The following is a 21,013-nucleotide window of genomic DNA, read 5'->3' as shown; positions in this document are numbered from 1 at the left end:
TATTAACATGAAGACTTCAAATTTTCAGTTTACGATCCGAAATCACAAAGCTATTTGCCGTCATCCACTATGGTTACAAGTTTCGATTTTGAGGTGATTGATAAAATATAAGATAAATCCAAAACTAAAACTAAACATATATTATATTTATCATTAATGTTTATTATAACTTAGTTTCGATCATTGGTTTATTTCAACCATAACTTATTTCAATCTCACAAATCATTTATGAGGCATATTCGAATTTTTTTATGATACAATCTATATAGCTTCCGTACATCGTACGGGTATTAGGACTAGTATATATATATATATTTGAAAAACCTATTTCAAAATAAAAAATTTATAAAAAGAGTCATCAAACAATACATGTTTATGCTTATAAATTCTAAGGTTAAACTAACGGCTAATCCTGAAACTCCAAACCCAAAATGTTACAGATTGCTAATTTGAGAAATATTCTAAAACCGTAACGAGTCTTCAACTTTGCTTTACCCCTCTAATCTGAGGGGATCACATAAACCATATGAAAAAGTTATATTGCTTTTTAAAAAGTTTTTTGTTTTGTATTTTTTTTAATTAGGTTCTATAAAAAAGAATAAATCATAAAAAATAAAATAAAATAATAATGTAAAAGTAAAACTTTAGTGGTTTCATGGTTCTCATTCTTGTTATATTCACTATACATATATAACAAAATAATAATGACCTATATAATAATAAATTCATTCTTGTATCAATTATTTTTCGTGATATATTTTTCATTAGAAAAAATATTATTTTTCATAATTAAAATTTTTTTCTTATATTTTCTCTTTTTAATATCTACCAAACTCAATAATTAAAGTATAAATAAAACTCTAAATTTTTTAATAATTTTTTATTATGGTAAGTTACACAAATGATATCTGAGTATACTCAAAATTACAATTTTGATACCTCACATGCACGGCACGTGACTTGACTTAACGGCTAAATAGACGACCATCAGCGATAGGTATGGTCAGTGTAAGTTTTTGACAACATTGGGTATGTCTCGCGTAATTTTTAAATTGTAGGTATGACCAGTGTAGTTTTGAACAAATCCATGTATGATTTTTGTAATAAACTTATGATGTCAAAATGTTTTTAGTAAGTAACTTTTACGTTTGAATATCGTTGCTACAATTTAGTCTTATACTTCAATTTATTAAAAAAAAATACATTATGTTTTTTATGAACGGCAAATATATATATATATATATATGCATATTTATATATATATATATGCATATTTAATTTTTAACAAATTGGAGTTAGCGTGTTTAGGGAATGAGTCAAGGATAATACTCCAGTGAGAATACCCTTAAAATAAAAACAAGAGTAAATACCCGCGCGTTGCGGCGGTGAGATGGTGGGGTGATAGCATGTCTAGAGTATCATAGGTCATAAAAGTTGATATGTCATAGAGTATGATAGTCAAATGTCTTAGCCGTACGGGCTTCGCCTTCGGATTTAAAAATTCGTCGAAAGTATATCGAACGACATCTTTAATAAAAGAGCATGAAATTTTGAGAACACCCATATAATTTTTATAATTTATTGATGTACGGTTTTTGAGATAAAGATTTTGAATAAATGATTTATAGAGGAGAGAGAAGAAAAATGATTGGTTGAGATTTGAAGAGAGATAAATAGTATTATAGTTATTTTAGGTAAATATAGATATGGTAAGAACATTTAAAAACGTCATTTTGAAGCATTAAAAATCTATAAAACTAACATAGTGTATAACTAATTATCATTACTTAAGTGTTTAACAACATATTGATCCGTCAAAATCAAAAAAATCATGTTTTTTGATTTGTGCATTTCCATTTTGATGAATATGTATCCAAGATAAATGCACAAAACCAAAATATGAATTTCTCGATTTTAACAGGTCAATGTGTTGTTAAACACTTAAATAATGATAAATTAGTTATACAATATATCCTGTTTATAGTCTTTTAATGCATCAAAATGGAATTTTTATATGTTCTCACCGTATTTTCATTTTAAAAATAAAAGTCAATAAAATAGTTTGTCATAAATTTCCAGCCAAATTTATTCATACAAATACAAATAAATAAATACAAGACGGCTGTCCGTACGATGCAGCAGTGATGGTGGTAGTGATGAAGATGTGACAACTGACAACAACGGCGGTGGTGGTGGTGGCGGTGATATGCGACGGTGATGGTGGTGGTGGTGAATGTAAAATAATTGATGTAAGAGAGGTTAATATGGTTCTTTAAGAGTTGCAGGATCTATGTTATTAAAGGTATTATCGATAAATAGCTAAAGATATTTAAATTAGTAAATAAGGGATCTATGTAAAATAATTTGTTTTATTAAAGGTATTATCGATAAATAGCTAAAGATATTTAAATTAGTAAATAAGGGATAATATACTAATATGTTATTTCAAAATCCCAAGTTCCCCTTGTTTTATCGAGTACTAGTGTTCAGACCCGTCCAATGGACGGGTAGTCTCAAAATATATTAATCAAAGCTAAAAATTGGAATTCAAATATATTAAACAGATATACCGAAATCAACTTAGAAATTTGCTAGCTGAATAGCTACACCTCCGGTCAAAATACTCCAAAAATTATCCGTCCAAATAAGAAACATACGAAAGTTAACTCCATATAAATATTGATTCTAATTTACCCTTTTTAGTCAACTTTAGTTAAAAAATTTTTTTACAGTTTCTTATATTTTAAAAATGTAAACTATATAAAAGTATAATTAATTATTTTTAAATTGGCTTAAAGTGTAAATTGGTGATGGAAAATCAAAAAGTGTATATTAATTAATTTAAATTGGGTTAAAGTGTAAATTGGTGATGAAAAACCAAAAAGTGTAAATTAATTGTTTTAGATTGGGGTTAAAGTGTAAATTGGTGATGGAAAACCAAAAAGTGTATATTAATTTAGATTTATACTAAAAAAATTAGAGGATTAATAAGAAGGAAGATTAAATTCAAAAAGGTGGATTAGGGGTGACAGTGTACCCCAACCCCCTCTTTTAGTTATTATTATTATTATTATTATTATTATTATTATTATAGAGTAGATACAATCCGCCTAAATTAAAGTTAATTAATTTTGGTTGCCGACTACTATTAACTTCTTTCTTCTGCTGCTGCTGGTGCTGCCGGCGGTAATTAATTACTCACTTGTTAAAGTTCACCTCTTATTTTCTTTGTATTTTTTTTATCACTTTTTTTATCTTTATTATTACTACATATATTTCGTCCAACAATTTGAAGTTATTATAATAATACACCCAATTATTAGGTATCAGGTTCATTTATTTACATTAAATGAAAGACGAATGAGTAAGGTTTTTGTTTCTTGTGCTTGAGCTGTAAGTAGGGATTCTTGAACTCTTCATGCAATTGTGTATTCGAGTTTTCGTTGTTTTTTGGATTGCTGAGTTATTAGTACAGGAAGCTTTGTATATAATTTAGGGAAATACCATGTTATTTCAACTTGTTTAATCGGTAATGCCATAAAAGTAGGCTATTGAATGTGTGAGAAAACTCTAGGATTGAAATGTAGCAGTATATCATTCAAAAAGTAGAAGAATCGTTGAATTAGTTAAATTAATTTCAAAATTTTGTGCCCTTTTCGAAAAATGTGCCCAGGTTTGCCCCTCCTAGGCCTCCCCTGAAAGTTAAGATGGAGACAGTGTTGAAATCGGGCACCTCAAAAAGACGTTAAAAAAAAATGATATCCATAATTAACGGGAAAGAAAGAACACACCAAGATTTGGGTGGTTCAAAATTCCTAAATCCACAGTTTTGCAAGATTACAAGAATAGAGTCCCTAAATTTCTCAAAAGACTTAAATATATGTCCTTAACGTGTCAACTATGTAAAGTGGTAGGGAATGCGTGTCGTTCCACCAACGTATTGGATTGTGCAGCTACAACATGACTCCAGTAATGTAAATATTTTCTTTCGTTTTTTACTTTTCTTTGAAGAATTTTGCCCTGTTTTTATATGAGCTAAAAATCTGTCAGCTTTGATTGCCAATGTTCTTCCTAAAATCAGATTCCATTTTTTTTTGGGAACAGGAGTTTTATTATGCATGCGAAATAAAATGGATATGGAGCAGGAATCAGAGTGGAATGCTGCACAGAATATATCACTAAGTGTAGATCTTACGGCTGCTGCTAAGCGTCAACTGCAATTTCTTGCAGCTGTAGACAGAAATCGCTAGCTTTATGATGGCCAGGCCCTGCATTGGGCAATTTATAGGTAAGTTCACAATTCAGTTATTTGTTATTCTGTTAACTAATAGTTGATGAATAATTGTATTCTATATTTCTATGGTTATTAGTATGCACTTTTCAGTCGTTATTTGACATGTTTATCTCTTCATTGAAAGGAGTTATGCAGTTTTGATGTTTATTTTGCATCGAGATTTGACATTCAGACTTCAGAGATGACATTATATATATTATGTGCATTGTTTTCTTTTCGATTGTGAAGTACTAGTAGTGAGGATATTCAATTGCTTATGAGTTATATGATGTTCCCTTTTGAAAATTATCGTAATTTTGGTAAACTTAATTTCAGATACAATGCCTGTTGGCTTCCCTTGCTTGCTAAACATTCCGAGTCTCGGGTCACTGAAGGACCGCTGGTTATTATAGTGAGTGGGTTTGGCATTGTCACAGACTCAATCCAGTATGTTCATGAACTCAAATTTTCCTTGTTTTGATATTGGTTATTTTAATGATATTTCCTTTAGGGGACTGAAAATGTGTTGTTTGTCATGTTTTTGCCAGGTTAGATACAAATCTGATTGTGAGTTTTATGGAAGGATTCTTGACAACTGTAATGTTGTCTCTTGCGTTCAAGGAATATTAACAAAGGAAACTGAAGAAATTTGGAAGAAACTATACCCTAACGAGCCCTATGACTTTGACATGGGGCGTGCTCTCTCAAGCGAATTTTCAGACCCTATATATGGAACTCAAAGCGTCTCCAAATATGATTTTACTTTAGCTATTGAAAGACAGAGTACATTCTTTTATCAGGTAACCTGGAACTGATCAATTTATGACATGCTTAACCATTGGCACTGGTTAAGCACGACAATCTGATTCAGTTTCTTTCTTTGCATTTGTTTATTATGGATGTTCTAAGTTTCATCATACAAGTATATTATATGGAGAATATTTACTCTTCTCCTTGTCTGTTAATGAAGGTATCCAGACCGCATTACAACAGCGATGTCTTTCTTGAAGCAGCTGTTACTAGATATAAAGGGCTTTTTGCATATCATCAGAAGAAACAGAGAGAGATCTATTAAACGCTTTTGTGTTCCGACGTATGACGTTGACTTGATTTGGCATATTCACCAGTTACATCCTGCTTTCTACTGCAAAGACCTAGTAGAATTACATGGAAAGATTCTAGAACATGATGACATGGATCAAGACAGAGGAAAAGGTCAGAAGCTGGACACAGGATTTTCTGAAACTACCAAGCAATTGGAGGAAACATTTGGTTCAAGGTATTGGAGAGCTGGGGTAATGTATAGAGGCAGGGCACCATCTCCTGTCACTACCATTCCTTGTATACCAGACATTGCCACCAATGCAACTGATTCAACTAATGGGTTTGAGAGGTTGATTGACAGTCTTAAAATAAGTTATTTTGAGGTAATTTTATATCGTTCATTGCTTTATTAAGTTTATTTAAATCTGGCAAATTGGACGGGTTGGGTAACAGGTCATAAGGATTATTAGTTAAACTTGTATTGGTCAGGTTGGGTAGGGACCCGCTAATTCTTTCTTTTTTTTCCAAATTTCATAATTTGACATAGTAAGTGCAGTTTTTTATTGTTTATTGGTAAAATGCTGATTGTAATGTCAAAATAATAGAACTAATTACAAAATGGTGTAGATGGGTCAAAACTATTGATGCTTGCAACCTCTCATAGTCTCATGCATGGTTTGTTTTATATAGAATCATATATCATTTTGGTATTATATATATATATTTATTTAATCATACATTAAACTTCAGTGTTCAGTCATTGATAACGCTAAAAGAATATCAACATGACAGCATTAATGACTAATGAGTCAACACAACTCAATCCCGGCCTTATTTGTAGATTCTTAAACACTTAGTATTTTTACTTCTAACCCGTTTGGATATATGTTGGTTTGCCCAAACAAACCAGAAAAAATCACAAATTGACCAAGTTGACAGCTTTCCCCGTATGGACCAAAGTTCCCTTTCTTGGTTTTAAATAAAAAGTTGAATCCAATTTGAGTTATCTATGTTATATGCCATGCATTCTAAGAAGTCGAGTCAGACTAAACTTTGTTGATTTTTGCTTCAGGTCCTTTTAGAGTTTTTAGAAATTAAAAACTCAAGGGAAAGTCACTAAGTCAGTATTGTGTTTAGTAAAGCACAGCCTGATGGAATTCTCAATGTGAAGAGGAATCTCACTATCCAGTCTGAGCATGGCCAGAAACAGGTTGCTACTTTTCAGTGTCAACCTACTGGATATCTGTTCTTTGAACTTGTCTCTCAACCTGATTCCAACACGCGATGATCAGCAAAGGCTAAAACTCTGGGCTCTTGTTTTATTTTCATGGAAGAATTTTTTGGCCTTGTCATTAAACTCTCGGTGGAAAAATGGTTGGATTTGGTGCCTAGCTCAGTGTCAATGTTGGATTTGGAAAAATGGTTGGACTGTAACTGGTGATGAGATCATTAGACTTCAAATGAGGTAATTCTACTTTTTTCTTCATTCTTTTTATAGTCATATGTTCTGAAAAGTTAAATAAAAGTAGCAAGCTTAATGTGTTGGAAACTTTGGGTAATGGGTTCAAACTTGTCATTTTTAGGTCAAAACAGCTGGGATTGGGTTGACCGACAAACACACCTCTTTTTTATTGTTAAATTTTTTCAAGTAGTTGATATGTAATTCATAATACAAATCAATTTAGAAGAATAATAATTCCAATACTTCTAACAAAAATGATTTTAGAGCTTTGTATTAAAAATCAAATTGTAGCGACTCTCAAACTATTTGCCTCATTGAACCTGTTTCCCCATTTGGGTATCTTTTTAATTTCAACCTCTTAACTTGTTTTTGGAAACTTATTTTTTTTCTGAGTTGAGACAGGGTCTTGAAAAGAACAAAAGATATAACAAACGAATCATTAACGAAGGATATATTTGGGTTCACGAGAACAGAAATACTTGTTCTTGGTCAACTTCTTGAGAATGAGTGGTCTCTGTTGGGTTCTTTATGGTCGCTTAAGTTTCAAAATAGTGAGGAGAAAGAATCCGGTCTCCTACTCACTGGCCCACGGATGGTAAGCATCTCTTTTTTTTACAGAAATTTATTGCTACGTGTTTATCTTTTTTGACATATAGCTAATGAATGTTTGTCATGATACAAGGTCAAACTAATTGATGGTAGAAAGCTTGATTATGAGCTAAAGTACCACGTTAAGCAAACAAACGAACATCATTTCATGACAGCAGTTGAGTTTTCTAGTGAACACCCATGGGAAAGCACCAGCATTGCTTGATCTCAAATCTGGAATTTTGACGGTACCTACAGTTATATGTTTTTGATCGTTTTTCACCTCCTACACTTGTTAGCATGTTCGAAGTTTTTTTTTACATATATATTAACAGGTGCAAGAAGAATGGCTTGCGTTGCCTGGAATAATCTCGGCTTTTATCGCATCTAAGCACTTTCACAAAGGAAGAATATGATGGGCTTCCTTGCAACAATTGTACAAAATAGAAGGGACGTGGAATGTACAGTTATACATCTAAAATGGATGGGAATTCATACAGATAAAGCTCTTGACTTTTCATTTTACTTTCTTTTTCTTTAGAAAACCGAGATCTTAAACTGTTAAGCATTCAGTAATTTGAAAATATGAAATTTGTGTGTTTGATAGAGGATGCCGAAGGGGTTATTTGTACAAATTCGTATAAAGATACATGCATATCTTCTTTACCATTGACCGTAGAAGTGTTGTATCGATATATAGTATGCTTTAGACTAGTAGTATAGAGCGTATTGATTTGTTTCGGAATTGGTTGTGTGAATAAAAATATCTTTATCATCTAGGTGTTAATATCTCATACCAGCTGCAGTTAACTGATTGTCAAATATGGATGTTTATCTTCTCTCGATATTTTTTTTCCATTCTTTTCTAATGGAATCTTAGGATAATGCCTAGTGTTATCATCCTGTATCATTCTACATAAAGTCCGATGTTCGAATCCATCTAGCCACAATCTTGGAGGTGGTGGAAAGGTTCAAAAGCCGTGTATATTCAAGTCAAATTGATATGTCTTATACTTAAGAAGTAATCTTAAGTAATATGAATAGATGAAACCTTATCTATTTTACCTTTTCTATTCACGTAGATATCAGTAAATGTAAAACAAATATCTGCCGGTTATTCTTAAATTCGGGAGGTTTTTACAAAATGTCTCGCATAAATAGATAAATATCATCTTAAGATTCTCCGATTTATATAAATTAAAATCAATAGTCAAAATTTAACGATCAAGTTTGAAGTTTGATTCGTAATTTTAATTCAAGGGCTAAAAATCCTTTAACTTGTACTCTTAAGTTACTTCAACTTGAAAGTATCTTGATCTCACGTAAACCATACAAATCCTTTGACTGATGTGGTGGTCTAAGCTGAAATTTGACTGCCATAAGAGTATATATTATCATGGTTGTTTTTTAGAATTTAGACTACTACATAAACATGTTATGGACACAAAATTTTGGCCCTCGTCACTCATGCATCATGTTTATTCCAGTGTCTAGAACGCAAAAAAAGAAACTTAATAACAAATTCAATAACAAATTCCGAATTGATGAGATATTGTTTACTTTTTTTTGCATACTTTTTGACTAACAAACTTATATAGCAACACAATGACCTTTTTAATCATACTTCATAGTTCATACTTATTAAATTTATCGTTTAGTGTTTTTTTCTTCTTTTTTATTTTTTTGTTAAAAGGATTTATAGTTACTATTGTTAAAATATTAGACTGATATAAATATTTACATTTGTAGTTTCTCTCTCCTTTTTTTATCATCTATTTAAAAAAAACTGACTATTACAATTAATCTTTGTTTGATTTTAAGATACAAATGGGACTTGCAAATTGCAATGATCCCAAACTGGAAATGCAATAGATTTAAACTAATGACAAACTTTAAATTTGATAAACTTAAACACTTGAAAATTTGAAAATTCCAAAACCAAGAACCATAGTCTAGCCCCCGAACACTCAGTTCATTTTAGGCTGGTTTGCTTTCAGTTAAAAACCATAACCACCATGTGCCAAGCTAGTTTGTGAGCCGCGACTAGTAGTGGCGGAACTTGAACACTGATTATGGAGGGACGAAATTCAATGAAACATAAAATTTAGCTTTGTGAAAGAGACTAATATGTATTATGAAAATTAATTTTGAAGGATAAATAAGAAAATTAGTATTAAAAATAAGCTTTTATGGAGGGACTAGAACCCCCTTTTGCCCCTTAAAAGTTCCGTCCTTAGCGACTAGCAACTCAAGCTTAATTGCTTCCCATACCACAAACAATGAAATGAACTGGCACGTAAACAAATTGATTACCAGTTTTCACTCAGCTGTACACAATAGTGGTTAAAAACTAAAATAGGGGTGTCGCAAGCTATCAATATCTTCCAAAGTTGAAAGTGTGACATATTTCGTTCGATTCTCAATCGTATGTGAGTATGTCGAACTTGAAAGGTCTTCATACCGTTCCAAAGTATTTAGAGCCTTTTATTTGCAACAACGTGGAATATTACATGAATTACACATATCAAATATCACTGAGACCAATCAGAGAATCAATCGGACTTTGTAAGCGTCTACGCCTTCACAACCCTTACTATGTACTCGTACTCTCGTAGTTCTTTTTAAAGCTTGTAACTTATAGTTTTTGTGTTTCAAAGATATTTTACAAAGTAATTGTTACAAGTGTAAAATGTCATTAAACTACAAACAAATTAAGCTTAAAAAAAAATACCATTATTTAGGAGGTGTCACTATTTATCTTATAATACATGTATGAATATGATATTCTTATATTTTAAATATTTAAGAATATCCAGTTTACTATATTACCTTTTTTAACAATGGAATGATCAATTGTGTTATCTAATACTATATTATAAAGGATCTTTTTTTGAAATTCTCAAAAAATGAATTGAAGTACCTAAATTGTCCCTTTTTTTTATTCATTAACTTAAACATCTCTACATAATATACCTATAATACCCTTAAATCTTAATTACTCATTTTTCTCCCTCTTCTCAAATTTCAATCACTCATTTTTTCTCTTTTCTCCATAAATCATTTTATTCCTCTAATTTATTCAAGATCTTTTATCTCAAAAACCGTATATCGATAAATTATAAAAATTGTGTGGATGTTTTTAAAATTTCGTACTCTTTCATTAGAGATGTCATTCGATATACTTTCGACGAATTTTCAAATTCGAGGGCGTACGACTAAGGAATTTAGCTATCTCACTCTATGCCTTATCACCTCCTATTACCTACCACCCCACCATCTTACCACTGCAACGCGCGGGCACTATCTCTCGTGTATAAAAAGGTAAATCATTGCTTAAATAGCAAACTATAATATCAAATTTATTTGAAAACTATCATCAACCCCTCCCTAAACCATAAACTTGTTCTTTCATAACTTCACCAAGATTATCTAAACAACTTTAAACAGAACAATAATATCTTTGACTAAAATCATCTAAACTAACTTCAAATTTCCAATATCAACCAATTATCAAAATCATTAGGGCTCTTTTCCTATATTCCAAAACCCCCCAAAAAAAATAAACCTAAATTCGACCACCAAAAACATAATTCCCGAAACTTTAAACATAACCAATATCCATATAACCAAAATGAATATATCAACAAATATTAAAATGAAAAAAGAAAAGGAAAAACCATTATACCCTCTTTTTTAATTCTCAACAACTTTATTAGACTCATGATGTGACGTGGCACTCATCATTGCCGTTGAATACTGCAATTCATTCTTCATTCCATCATAGCTTAACGGACTCCCACTCATTGGAATATTCTGTTGTAATTGTTCCTGAACTACTGAGGGCATAACCGGAATATAGTTATAAACCACCGACTGTTCCCGGTTCCCACCTGGCATCATTCCATAAACCACCGGCTGTTCCCGGTAACTACCACCAACACTTCCAGCCTGGAAATATCCACTTGTAACCATTCCACCACCTCCGTACAAAACCGGCGCCGTGTAACCATAACTGCCACGTGTCACCAAACCGTTTTCCGAAAACTCCGCCTGAACTTCCGGCACCTGAACAACATTCTCCTGCGGCGAAACAATGGTATATTCCTTATCAAATCCGAACAAAAAATCCGGATTGACTGACCTCGCCGTCACCGGAGTCGTAACCGTCGTCGGAAAAAAAATAAAAACACGTAGCCTCGGCGGAGTACCGGAACCTTGACGGAGAAGATCGTATTCATAAAACATATTTTCGACGTCATCGTCATCAAAAACTGAAATCAAAGTATCTAGATCTTGTCCTGGAAGCTTATATTTCAATCGGATATCGGAATAGTTGTTGAATTCACATAAATTATTCAATTTTGAAATTAAGTGTGTGAAAGTGATAGTGCGATCGACCGTGAGGATTTTGGTGTGACCGCCGATGTACGTGAAGAGTTTCCGATCATTTGGACGGTGGGTGATTTTGCCGCCGTAACTGCACATCAATTTCACTTTTTCCGCCATTGAATTTGATGAATAATGAGGGGGGTTTTAGGGTTTGTGAGTGTTTTGCATGTTTGTGTTGTACATATAGTATATTTTTTGGTGTATATATGTATCGATTATTATGTGAGATGATCTTGGGCGTTGATTATTATGATCTGTAAATGTAACGTAAAATAACGTGGTAGGGGTCCACACGGGTTGGATTTGTGTGGGGCCATATTGCCCTACAAGAATTATCTGGCATGCGCCTTCTTGACCAATTTTGACTTTACAATATCCTTTCTTTTCCTTTTTCTTTTTTATATTTAAATTTATTTTTTATTAAAAATCGGTGAAGATGTTTTTTTATTTATTTATTAAAGGTTCTCAATACATGAAGTACTATAAAATAGATATTGTCAATGTACATTATAAGAGTATTATATTATTATATGTTTTATGTAACGAGAACAGTACCGCGCGTTACGACGATGATGGAGGTGATCGATGACGGGGTGGTGATATAATGGAGGCGGCGGCGATGGCGGTGATGGAGTGATTTACCTGACGGGCTACGCCCTTAGCCGTACGGGCTCCGCCATCGGATTTATAAATTCATCGAAAGTATATCGAATGGTCACTCTAATGAAAGAGCATGAAATTTTAAGAACACCCATATAATTTTATAATTGATCAATGTATGGTTTTTGAGATAAAAATATTTTGAATGAACTAGAAAGACAAAATGATTTATGGATGAGAGGAAAAAAAATGATTGGTTGAGATTTCATGATAGAGAATGGGTATTATAGTTATTTTAGGTAAATATAGAATAGATGAGATGAACATTTTGAAAAAATACTTAAAATTAATATTGAAAATTTAAGTTCAATGTTGAAAATTTAGAGAAAATATGCTTTATAATATAGCATAGATATAGATAAAATAAATATTTAAACATCGCGACTTAATTATTATATGTGATATTAATATTTTAATATTTGATAAAGTTAATATATAATCCATGGACATCATATATTACCAAGAAATGTTATGTTTACAAAATATTTACAAATAAATATTATAAACTAACAAATGATCTTGTCCAATAATAATAAAGTGGGTTTTTTTTTTTTTTGATTTTCATTGATAAATCATGAGTCTGTAAAAAATTAATTGGATTTTGTTTTCCTTAAAAATATATATATTTATATATATTGATATTGATGTTGGATAAAGTACCAAATCATTTTTATTTTTATTTTTTATTTTTTAAACCAAAGATGTTGCAATTTAAATCTAGTTAGGCTTGTGAAATTATTTGTTTTTGGTTGAGCACCACTTTAGTTTGAAAATTGACAATCTTAAGCTCAAAATAATTGTTAGATTTTTATCATTAATTATACAAAACATTTTTTTAGAGATTATTATATGTTTGTTTATACTAACGAGCATGGTACCCGCGCCGGTCTAGTGGTGTCAGTGATGGTACTATTGGTGGTGGTGATGATGTCAAGTGGTGTAGGTTGATATAATTGTGATACTGAAAGTTTTTAGAAGATAAGGACTTAAAGTGTTAATTATTAAAATAAAGGTTTAGAGTGTAAATTAATTTATGAAGGGCTAAACATAAAAAGTCAAAGACAATTCTATTAGTTCAAAGATAGAATTACTTAAAATAAAAAAGACCTTTTACTTTACAAGGGAATATAAATGATATTTGATATTTATATAAGGTAAAAAAAATTGGAAGCAGAACTATCCATTCTCGGCTATCAGCTAAGCACTTGAGAACACTTTTGACCCTTTCCATCATTGCTTTTTCGGACTTTGCTTTGTTCTACTTCTAACTGTATGACCTTTTTTTAATTAACTATAAAAATTGAATTCCTACAACAAAAATTAGACATTTACAACAAAATCTGCATTATTCAGTTGTATTATGTGCATTACAATTTGTACATTTGTTGTAGATGGCTAAATTCCGTTGTATGAATATCACTAAGTTCCTTTCATATGTATTATACAAAATATTTTTTTGGGACTTACTATAATTATATTTGTATATAATTAATGACATTTGATATTTAAACATGTTAAAATTATTTGTTTATGAACTTTTTGTGAAAAGATAATATAATTAATATGTGAAATGAATTTTTTATCCTTGCAACTTAAATCTGAATTTTTGTTATCATTGAGGTAAAACCTCCATGATATCCAGTCCTCTTATTGGGGAGACCCAGTTTCAAATCCTGATAGGGCAATGTTTACTCCTATTAATCGTCATGTCGTTTGACAGATTGATAGGAGGTTCTTCCTTTCGTAGTTCCCTGAAATTTCGAGTGGCATCCCACCCGAAAGACGTATGGGCCGATAAGTGGAACGAATATGCTTTAACCATTCGAACGTTAAAAAAGTTACATTCGTTTAATTTATATCTATTAATTTTAATTATGAAAGTCACAAATATTGTCTTGTTACAAACAACGGGTTTTTACACGTTATATGGAGAATGTCATTTTGTGGGTAAATTTTTTTTTTTTAACGGCAAATTTGGTTCAACGGCATGCCTCTTCATACATCCAACTTCAATTTTAGAGGAAACCCATACTAAAAAACATGTGTCTCCATTTCTAGAAGCATTTTGTTCACTAAGATTCGATCCAAAAATTTTCAGTCTTAAACTTTCACCATATACTATTCCAAGTATTGATGGTTGGTTTTGTGCCTTTATGGGGTACCTTTTAGTTAGCTATTAATTAAACTATTAGTAAAGCATCCCAATTAAAAAAAGATGATGGCCATTTAAGAATGGGCCAATCATTCTGGGCCTAACAGGGATGGAGGCTTGTTAATTGCCTCTCTCTGCTTAGCATGTGCTTACATGATGGTCTCTTGCTCTCTTTTAGTATTTCAGAATTCAAAATATACTACTCGTAATACAAAATTTTATTGGGAAAATAATAGATTGAAGTCAACCTTTAAATGTTTTCTAAACATCGACTCCAACATAAAATGTGACGAGTGATATTATAAGACTTGTAAGTTGTGAATCTGTGACCAGCCCAACACAATGGTTTTTTAAATATGTACGAGTAGATTTTTGGAAGACTTGTAAAATAACTTCTGAAACACCTAGTTCAGACAGTTTTTCTTTCAAGTCTTTAAGATCTGCAATCTTTTTCAATGCTATTGCAACACATTACACTTTTTTTTTAGAACAACAAGGGCCGGATCACGGGTATCCGGACTGGATACCGTGGACCTACCACCCGGTAAAAGCTCCACGATTACAGGTTCGATACTCTAGGCCTGTGATTGTCACAGGCCTAGAGTATCGAACCTGTGACCTCTTGGACAAAAGTCCGGGTGTCCAGCCAATAAGGTAATCGGTGAAGGACTGCAACACATTACACTTACCTTGTTGAGATATTGTCACTAAAATACTTATCAGTTATCACCAACAAAAAAATGCATCAAAAAGTAGCTTATTCTTTAGCACAAACTATATTGATTTACTACAGCAATGCGCTGTGGTATATACTTTACACGTAATCACATAACAATGGAAACGATACGCTCAACGTCATCTAGAAACAACGAATGATCACCTAAAGGCAATATTGTTTTTCCAAACTCATTGGCGATACTAAGATGCTTACATGAATCAATTACAATGTTTGTTTTAGTATCCTTATATGAAACGGTATGTACACGTTCAAATTCCACAAGTTGTTTCAATGGTGCACCTTCGAAAGATCCCGGGACCCTGGCAAACAGCATCAGGACTGTGCTACCATCATAAGGGCTGTTGTTTGTGATGGAAATTTCCATAGGGAATTTCAAAGAATCACATAGTTCTGATTCTTGGAGTTCATCAACATAAAGATAGTTGTTTGATAAATCTCCTCTTTGCTGTAATATGTTCTTAAATTTGGTTTTCAAAGATCCTGAAACTTGAAGTTTGTTGGGCGCAGAGAGGATATTGTAGGAGTAATTTGCATAACTTAGGCCATGCCCAAATTTGTAAACCGTGTCACCAGTGTAGAAGCGATATGTTCTGCCTGGATAACCATTAGAAGGATCGGATCTCATGTTCATGTTGTTCATTGGCACTCTTGTGAAAGATTCTGGATACCAAGTCACTGGCAGCTTCCCACCTGCATCACAGCTAAATTATACATCTGTTACAAGGAAATGATTACTTTTGGAGAACTTGGTAATAATGAAGAATGTCAAATAAAAACATTAAGGATCATGGTTTTTCTATTGCATATATGTTTCCTCCTAATTCATCTAAGTAGCTCATTCTGGGCTTCTGGTAACACCTGTGTCTTCTTTTTACATCTACAAGAACAGTGGCTTGTTTACAACAGAAAACAGAACAAAATAAGATAGTTAAAAAGACTAAGCACTCTATACCAGGAGTCAGAGTTGACATATTTGACACAAACTTAATATAGTTTTCTGAAATATATTTGGAGTTGATATATATATGGATTTTCGTCTAATAACTGAAACATCCGAGTGGTAAACATATTGTGAGAATTTACCTGGATTGTAATCTCCAAATATGACTTCTGCAAGTGCTCTGCCACCAGCCTCTCCAGGGTAACCAACCCAGATTATACTTGCGATTCGTGGGTCCCGTTGAGCAAATGATATGTCAAGGGGCCCACCGCCTGTCAGAACTAAAACTATGGGTTTTTTACTTGCAGCAGCAACCGTAGAAATCAGAGCCATCTGATGTCCTGGTAAAAGAAGACTTAACCTGTCAAGATCTTCAGTTTCCTGAGTCAAATCAATACCCGCAACCAGAATAACATAATCAGCTTCTTTTGAGATAGAAGCTGCTTCAGCAAATCCAGCCTTTGAAGTACAATTTACGTTGTGACAACCACTTGCATAATTTGTTATTTTTACATATTTTTTGAGACCTTCAACTATGCTAGTTGGACTGCACGGAACACCTACAAGATTCAAAAAGACTTCAAATTGATATCAACTGTCGTCATTTAAAGTATCAACAGCCGTAGATGACTAAGTCAGCCAATCTTTTGTTTTAAAATGCATACAAAGTATTCATAGACGAAACATGATTAAAATTCTAATTTTTTGATCAATTAGAGTCCAGTTAATCAAGTTAGAGAGCTTTAGACCTGTGTATCCTCCACCCAAATCAGCAGTAGTGTTTGCCATTGGACCAATTACAGCCAAAGATGAAACAGCATTCTTTCGCAAAGGTAAAAACTTGTTATCGTTCTTCAAAAGCACCATGCCTTGTCTCGCTGCTTCCAATGCCAGATTCTTGTGATCTGTAGTGCAAACGTCTTGAGGCCCAAATTTTCCAAACTTTCCATTTGACGGGTTCCCATCAAATAGTCCTAAACGAAATTGAACCGTAAACAAATTAAAAAGAGCTTTGTCTATGTCTTTCTCTTCTACCTTCCCCATATCAACTGCAGATTGAGTGTGTCTCAGCATGTATGTTCCACAGTTAATATCCGTTCCTAAACAACGTTTTCAACAATCAATAATCAACATTTGTAAATACTAACAAAATATGAGAGGAAAAGCAGTTAATAACCTGCTTTGAGAGCAATGGCTACAGCATCCTCGGGACTTTTGGTGTAGTTTTGGTACTCATATATGGTAGCCACAGCATCACAGTCGGAAGTGATATATCTGTAGTGATTTAACCAAATTTAATTTATTAGCGTTTATAGTGAATATATTCAAAAGTATGAAACTTGATGAACTGTTTAGTAAAGTTTGAACCCTTTAAAACCCCATTCGGTTCGAGCTTTTTGTAAGAGATTCTTGTCGGCACAAGCAGGGATTCCATTTACAGCATTATATGAACACATTAAGCAGCTTGCTCTGCCTTGTTGGATACAACTTTTAAAAGGTGGCTGATATGTGTCCTGCATATCCTGCTCAGTTACCTGAATATATAACCAACTTTGAGTTTCAGCCCTCTGTAAGAACTCTTTCACATCAATGGACAGTTGTACATTTAAACTTATTTCAAATTTGTACATTCAGAGCAACATCGTAAAGATTAAGACTCTTGATTTAACAATATATCTTCTAGTATGTTGATTGCATGCATATGAAACTGAACAAAAATCAATAAACTAATAAGTAAATACAAAATGAATAGATGATTTTCCAAGAAAGTAACAGCAATATGATTCGGATAAGCTTGGTTTATCTCAGCTTCTCAAGCAATCAAGCAGGGTTATACTCGGCTTAAGCTCAGTGAGGTTTGAGTACCGCTTGTCATATGATCAGACTTGCTAACAAAAGCTGTTTTAGGAGCCGCTTCAAAAGACTAACTTATAAAGAATGTTGTGGAATAAAAGGAATGTACTATAGCTGATTTGTCTCCATGATGGCAGCATAGCCCCAGAAATTTGAGATTAAAATCCCATCCCCAATTCTCTTACCCCGGCAAGGGGCAGAATGGCGTGACTCCAAAGGGGTTACCCTTATACAATAGATTCATTTGTATACATTGTTTCAACCAAAAAGGGTAATTTTGACCTCCAAAAGCATAATCTACTTGAAATTTTACTATTTTTTGCATATAAGGCAGGCTATATTTTTATCGGTTATCATTCTTGTAAGATGAAACCAAGATACAATGTAAACCTTATTGCTTTCATTAGTCTCAAACAATCACCGGCTTCTAAAAAGATAGACATTAATACTTAAGTCTCCCTTACCTCTAATCACGATAAATCTACTTTTCAAGTATCGTATTCAATACAAAATAGGCCTGTTTTCTTGTCTGGTGGAAGTTATTTCCGGAAAAGTGATTACAACACAAATAAGCCTATTCAGTCATAAACATGGAAAAGCTATATTTATCATACTTTAAGTCTTTAACCAACTAATTATATCAACATCATGGAAATGTTGCAACCTTAAACATACTAAAGGAGTGTTTGGGGTTGTGTGTGGAAAACACGCAAATAATCAGAAAAAAGTGTAATTATGCACGCTTCTATGCTTTTTCACGAGTTCCTTTTCTAAAGCAAAATCAATTTTCAAAACGCAATCTCAAACACGCATAAAACCTCTAAAAACAGATATACTTACTAACTAGTTTAATTGAAAAATATATAGAAAAAAAGAAATGTACTTACAATAGCATTAAAGTTATATCTAGCATACTTTCCCCATTTCTCCAAATCATAAGCAGTAAAATGCTTACAACAAGCCGAAACCATCAACTCATCATCCTCACCATCACTCAACACTCTCCTTTTACTACTACTATAATCTTCATCATCATCCCTTTTCAAATTCTCTCCTTGAAACCCCTTAACATACTCAACCGAATAACTCGAAACCACACCGGGGTCCTCCCCTGGGGTCTCTTGCCCCCTGCCCCATCTAGGATCTCTAAAAACATTAATAGTAGGAGCCCAAAAAGTCAACCCAGCTTGACCAACATTATACATTGCTCTAGCTTCAACAGCAATAGCCTTAGCTATTAAAAACCATAATGTTTTGTTAAAAGAAGATGTTGTTAAGATTACTTGTGGGAACCCAGTTGCACTTTTTATGGGCCCATTTTGAAAAGTGACACCTGGCCCATTTGAGGCTATACCATGAAGAGATTCCGACCACCATTCGTAGGATGGGATTCCTAGGTTTGGGATACCTGTGTCGTTGTTGGACAAACGTTTGATCTTGTCTGAAAGTGTTAGGAGAGATAAGAGGGATTGGGCTCTGATGGGTATTGGTAAGGATGTGTTGCAAAATGCATAGGAGTCGTGGTGGGGTGGTTGACATGAGTATTTTGGTACTGGTGGTTTTGATACATATTTTGGGATGTCGGATATGGCTATTATTAGAAAGATTAGTAGAATTACGGTGGTGGTGACGGTGGTGGAGGAGGACATCGGAGGAGGTTAAGTGGTGGTTTTAAGAGAGTCAATGAGTTATATGGTGGTTTTATACTTTTATAAGTGGATAAAGTTGTAGTCATGACTTATATTGACTCTTATGTTGTCGTTTTCAATATTAAAATGATACTGTATTATGATTATCATTACTAAACTTGTACGGTACTATTAAATATAACCTATGTATCTAAAATAATGATCAAACTTGTATGTAACACTTTGCTTTAGATTAATCATAGTTTTAAAGTTATGATTAAGAAAATTGATCATAGTTATGTAAAATAACCAACCACTCTCAGACATCAAGACTAGTCAAAGTCATTCCAATCGTAACGTCATATTAAATTAAAGAAAATTGATAACTCAATTTAATAATCTACATAACAATATGATTTGATATCATAAAAAAGAAATTGAAAGATAAAATAAGTGAAATATACTTATGACTTGTCATATGATGAAAATTTTAATTTAATTATTAAGTTGATTTGTTAGGTTAAACTATATTTTTTTAAACTGAATACAACATGTGTTCAAACAATTTTTATTATTTACAATACTATATTAAGTATACTATTTGACTTAAGACGAAAATTGTTAAAAGTTAAATAATAATTTATATGAGTATATCTAAAATATTACTATAAATTCAATAAATTATGAGTAAACATTTTTACACCAAAAACGTGGGTATGTATAGAACTAAAATGTAGTTTGATTTATCCGTATAGTTTTGCATTAATATCTCTTATATAAATAAAATAAGATTTTTATAACATCATTATTTTTTAAATAATGCTTACTTGTCACTATTACACTTATCTAAATCAAGTTATCTTTTTTACCTTTTTGATTTATGACATCATTATATTTAAAGTTTAAATTATTTTCTAACTGATTTATAATTTATGTCTTTTTCTAACGTAAGCCCAATGTAAATTAAAATGTAATTATTAAATTTATTTTTTTCAGATTTTTTTTTGTTTAATTTACTTATGATACTAAACTTTCCTTCTTTAAGTTTATTTCATTTTTATTTTTGTTATTTATGATATCATTGTTTATAAAAAAAAATTAAGTTCTTATGTTCTTTTAAAAACTCTAACAATTTATACATGGTCTTTTAAATTTTCATCATTTAAATAATTTTATCATGATAGATTTATAAATTATCTACATATTATGCAGGTTAATAGACTAATTATATCTATACTCATTTAAAAATATTATCACACCCTCCATTTTTAGAGATAGTTACAC

At 32.2% G+C, this 21,013-nt stretch overlaps 1 protein-coding gene and 1 pseudogene across 2 annotated transcripts; one reads left to right on the top strand and one right to left on the bottom strand.

Moving 5' to 3' along the window:
• Positions 1–3,124: 3,124 nt before the first annotated feature.
• Positions 3,125–8,112, top strand: LOC122588168 (annotated as a pseudogene).
• Positions 8,113–15,309: 7,197 nt separating this feature from the next.
• LOC122589602 (probable beta-D-xylosidase 6) lies at positions 15,310–19,789 on the bottom strand. Of its 2 annotated transcripts, none has more exons than XM_043761911.1 (6): positions 18,989–19,789; positions 17,616–17,782; positions 17,425–17,522; positions 16,997–17,347; positions 16,391–16,807; positions 15,310–15,997 (listed from the first exon to the last, which is right to left on the bottom strand). In XM_043761911.1, the coding sequence occupies exons 1-6, from the start codon at positions 19,748–19,750 to the stop codon at positions 15,393–15,395; spliced, it is 2,400 nt and encodes a 799-aa protein (XP_043617846.1). In that variant the 5' UTR covers positions 19,751–19,789; the 3' UTR covers positions 15,310–15,392. The 2 variants fall into 2 exon arrangements, with proteins under 2 accessions (XP_043617846.1, XP_043617847.1); XM_043761912.1 differs by having other exon boundaries at positions 15,894–16,008.
• Positions 19,790–21,013: the final 1,224 nt, after the last annotated feature.

This window comes from Erigeron canadensis, chromosome 2 (genome assembly GCF_010389155.1).
Source record: "Erigeron canadensis isolate Cc75 chromosome 2, C_canadensis_v1, whole genome shotgun sequence".
NCBI lineage: Eukaryota > Viridiplantae > Streptophyta > Magnoliopsida > Asterales > Asteraceae > Erigeron > Erigeron canadensis.
This window is presented reverse-complemented; position numbering and strand designations above follow the sequence as displayed.